We start from the raw sequence: 4,602 nt of genomic DNA, 5'->3' as shown, positions 1-4,602 counted from the left end.
GTAATACTAGATATTTGATGGTTTCTAGTTTGTCAGCCAATTAAATATATTAACTTTAATAATCAACTCACGTTGAAAGGATAGACATTCTGTATGTGCTCTTATTATAGATTATAATGCAGTTATTATAGAGAGCACCTTCTATACAAGGATATCAAAACCATTAGAAAAAATGGGTATTATTCCCACTTTACATAAGAGAAACAGATCATGGAGACGTTGAATGACTTGCCCAAAGTCATACAGAAAACCATAGAAGAGTGGGGACAGCACCCGGATTTTCAGATTGCCACTCTCTGCTCTTTCCACCAGTCAAATCTCCTCCTAATGGTATTAATTGGAATAACTCCCCCTATAGGATTTTTATATTTGAAGATGTACTGAACATTTGTGCTCCTCTGAACAGCAGAGGAGAGTGGGAAATGTCACTTGTCAATTTCAGCTGGTGGTTGACAGCTGAAACTTGAAAATGAGGAATTCCGAGAGTTACCTACAGACTTTAGGTACCAGACGGTACATTTAAAAGAGCAGTTTTAAAGTTCTTTGGCCTCCAAAACTTGCTGTATTGACCTATTATCCACTTTGTTAAAATCAATGTTAGGACAGGATGTTAAAAGTGCTTAATTAAAAAAACAAACAAAGCTGATTAAGGTTAGAATGACATTTCCAGTCCAATTATTTTATGCACTTTTAAAAAATGTAATTGTTTCTTTTTTATTTAATGAACTTTTTTTAAACAAAAAGCATTAATACTTTAAGTTGCACAGTAGCTGGATACCAATCACTTCTTAGGTGTTTAATGACATAAGGCTGCACTGCATAACTCAGGTGTGTGCATATTTGTACTGGTATACACCTGGCTGTGTGTGTTTCTTACGGCCTTAATTTTCAGAAGTGATTAGTGATTTTGGTGATCGAATTTTTCATATCCAACTTGAGACACCTTAAAGGGGCTCTGATTTTCAGGAAGTACTGAGCACCTCTCTTCTGAAAATCAGTCCCCTTTAAGGTGCCTTTAGCTGAGCACTCCAAATTCAGGCACCCAAGATCACAAGTCATTTTTTAATACTTAGGCTGTATTAACAAGGTATCTAGCTATCTGAGAAGTTTTTCACACATTTTCATAACTGCAGATTTTATCTCCTATTTTCCAAACTGAAGACTGCATATATCACAAAATATATCACAAAAATTTTATAGGATCAAAGCCTCTTCAACAAAGAGGCAAAGCAACAGGCTAAGTATGGAGAAGGCCATTCTCTCCAAGTGGTTGCTGTGTTCCCACGCCCATAGAGGGGAGACTTCTGCCTGTGGATCCAAGCAGACATGGATTTACCAGCCATGCCATCGTCCCTCCCTGAAGACCCCACTTTTTGCTAGAGAGGAGGGAGCCGATAACTTCTTGTTCCACTGGTCAGAAAAGATCCGAACTAACTAATTTTAGGATTCAAAATACTATGGTAATAGTTAGGGTACTGGAACGGAGGGCTAGCAATCACAACTCCTGGGCTCTGTTCCATGGTTCTGTAAACTGATTCACTGTGTGGCCCTGGCACTCAACCTCTTGTGTCTGTTTCCATTTGTAAATAGGCACAATTATCTGTCTCACACAGGGGCAGTGAGGCTTTTTTCATTAACATTTGTATTGGGCTTTGAGATCCTCAGGTGGAAGATGCAATTAAAAGTGCAAAACTGCTCTGGTTTTGTTTAGTGAAAATAATTATGCAAGAAAGGAACAAGCTTATATTTTAAAACTTTATCCAAAGAACGGCTTGAACCTCACCTTGAAAATATCAGGCCTTCCCCAAGGGGGCCAGCCTTATGGCTTAAGAAACACATCTTAGCAAGAATCACTCTGACAGTATCAATGGCAAGCACTGGAGATTAAAAATAAAAAGAGAAAGAAAAAGAACCAGGTTAAAACCTTATTTATGGGGACCCCATCAGGTAGTTTCAGATCAACAGTTAGATTTTGTTAAATAATAATAAAACCAAATATCAATATTTTTGTGTTTAAATAGGAATACAAATAATTTGGATATAAACATTGCCCTGCAGTGTTTGCACCCCAGCGTTTGCAGCACTGGAATTATGCCCAAGAACCAGTGTAATACTACAAACGAAACTGTAACAAAAAAGTAAAGCTAACCTATTTTCCAGTGAGTTAAGTGCAAAAAATTAAACAGTATAAAATGGTGACAAAGAAGTTGGAATTTTAAACTTTTTTGTTTATGTAATCTAAAGTATTAATAATAACAAATAATTTTCCTTTTGATATATTTAGCCTGACACAGTGTCCCTTTGAGCCAGTTCTGCCCTGATTTCTGTTCTTTGAAATCTCCTTGAATCCCATGAAGTCACATGGCATGTAAATCTGTGCAGGTTTTGGCCCTTTATCCTTTCTGAGGCTCTTACAAAAAAGCTTCGTATAGATCACAAGTTGTTACTCTCTTATTTTGAAACATCTTTGCCTCTAGAAGGATTTCTGTGGTGTCAGAGAAGCAGAGAGGAACACCAAGGAAGAAAAGGCCACTGTAGCCATTCCATATCCATATATCTTCTTCTTGCTCAGATGAAGTGGATCCAGCTCTCCTCACATTCCCTAGGCATCTTGAGAAGGTGACGCCTGCAAGTGAAGCTGTAGTTCTTACCCTGGTTGTTATCCCAGTACTCCTGCCCATTGACACGATATCTCACTGCAAACTGGACTACAGAGCACAGCTGGAGGAGGAAAGGAGGCATGGGGAGAAAGAAAGTGAAGACATCAGCTTGGCCCTTCCCATCCTCCTCAGGATTGCTGCTGTGCCAGTGAGCACACACTTCATGCACGCTCTTCCACTGGTTGAAGGTGTAGCGCACAGACACCTGCTTCTCAAAGGCCACATTGAGAACTTGGATAGTGCCACTGAGCCCCAGGTCTGAGCTGGTCACACATTCTAGACACACCAGCTGCTGATGAAGGCGGGTGGAGAAGTCCACACAGTCCACAGGCTGCTGGAAGTCAGGCACCAAGCACTGCATGGTGATCTCCATATCCATCTGGCTGCAGCAAAGGTCCGAGTTGATGGAAAGCCTGGAGAGGACATGCAAGGGGATGGATGGGTCCTCCCCAACCTGAAAGACTTTCACTTCAGCCAGCTCCAAGCCCAATGCATCAGCAAATCTCACCCGGTTTATGCGGCTTCTGCTGCACCCAGGAACACGGCATGGTGCTGCTGTATTCTTCAACCTCTCAGGGGAGGTGGGCAAAGACCTGGCTCGTCGGCGTATGATAGGCTGGAGATGTGGGTCACAGCTGACAGTAGTGCTGCTCTGAAGATGACTTGGTTGTGGTTCCCTCTTGGGTAGGGTGCTCAGACTGGCCCTGCTGCTACGCAGTGGCTGGTGCTCCTGCCGCCACCGTCCTGGACCCAATCCTTCTTCAGCCCTTAGCATGTTCTGATACAGATCGGAGAGGTAACTGGGGCTCTTCTGAGGGACACGTAGCTCCATTGTTTCCTGAAGGCAAGGTGATGAAGTTGATGCCGCAACTACTGAAAACTGCCTCTTTTGTGACAGGGAGGGGGCTCTGGGATGACAGCAGTCGCGGAGGCAGTGACGGAGTATATGAGGTTATTGCACTGGATGGTGTAACTAGCGTTGACTGAAGTAGTACAGGCTGTTGCAATGGATGACAGGAATCTGGAAGCTATTGCGCTAGCTGGAAGAGAATCTGAAGCCAATGCGCTGGATGGAAAGATATATGTTGTCTCACTGGGTAGAGAATTCAAGGCTAAAAGGCTATTACACTGAATGGTGGAGCACTCAAAGCAGTTGCACAGGCTTAGGTGGGATCAAGGCTGTCACACTGGATACTGGTGGACTTGAGGCTGTCACGAAAGCTGGAGACAGTTGTGCTGGACGCTGGCAGATACAAGGCTGTTGCACCAGTTGAGGGCGGACTGCAAGCTCCTGCGGTGGGCACTATGGGGTTCGAGGCTGTCACACAGACTCAAGGAGGACTGGAGGCTGTTATGATGGATCTGAGACTCCTGCCCTGACTGGAGCGGGATTCGAGACAGTCCAACTTGACGCTGGATGGTTCGAGACTCCTGCACAGGCTAGAGGGGACTTGGAAGCCACTGGGCTGCAAGGAGGCTGTTGCACAGGCTGGAGGAGGTTGGAGGCTGTCAGGATACCTGGTGGAGGAATCGATGCTGTGTCACTGGCTGGACAGGGAGGAATCCAGGTCTGGGGGGGAAGAGGCGGCGCTGCAGCCCACCTCCAACCCCGCCCCTCCCACTACTCTCCTACGGCGCCCGTCTGCTCCGGGCTGGTAGCCAAGACTCAGCCCCCCCACAGGCCGAGCGCTGGAAGCCGCCCAGCAACCAGGTCCCAGAGCGCTCAGGGGTGCAGCCGCCCCGCGCATCAGCTGACAGATGGTTGCAATCCAAACCTCCCTTGCAGCAGTTTGCAACAGGGGCACGCAGGCCACGCCCCCCTCTGACGCTCCGATGCAACGCCCCTCCCTCCGTCTCCTCCAATATGGTAGCGCCTCCTCCCATGCAGCCTTCCCTCAGTGACCAATCGTACCGCCCGGCCGCTCGCCTCTCGGCGCATGCG

General features: G+C 45.8%; 1 protein-coding gene across 1 annotated transcript; it reads right to left on the bottom strand.

Moving 5' to 3' along the window:
- Window positions 1–1,912: 1,912 nt before the first annotated feature.
- Window positions 1,913–4,499, bottom strand: PPP1R3D (protein phosphatase 1 regulatory subunit 3D). Its single transcript, XM_007059790.4, has one exon. It carries the CDS (start codon window positions 3,490–3,492, stop codon window positions 2,569–2,571), a length of 924 nt encoding a protein of 307 aa, XP_007059852.2. The 5' UTR covers window positions 3,493–4,499; the 3' UTR covers window positions 1,913–2,568.
- Between the last annotated feature and the right edge of the window lie 103 nt (window positions 4,500–4,602).

The sequence above is a fragment of the Chelonia mydas genome, chromosome 13, assembly GCF_015237465.2.
Source record: "Chelonia mydas isolate rCheMyd1 chromosome 13, rCheMyd1.pri.v2, whole genome shotgun sequence".
In the NCBI taxonomy this organism is placed as follows: Eukaryota; Metazoa; Chordata; order Testudines; family Cheloniidae; genus Chelonia; species Chelonia mydas.
This window is presented reverse-complemented; position numbering and strand designations above follow the sequence as displayed.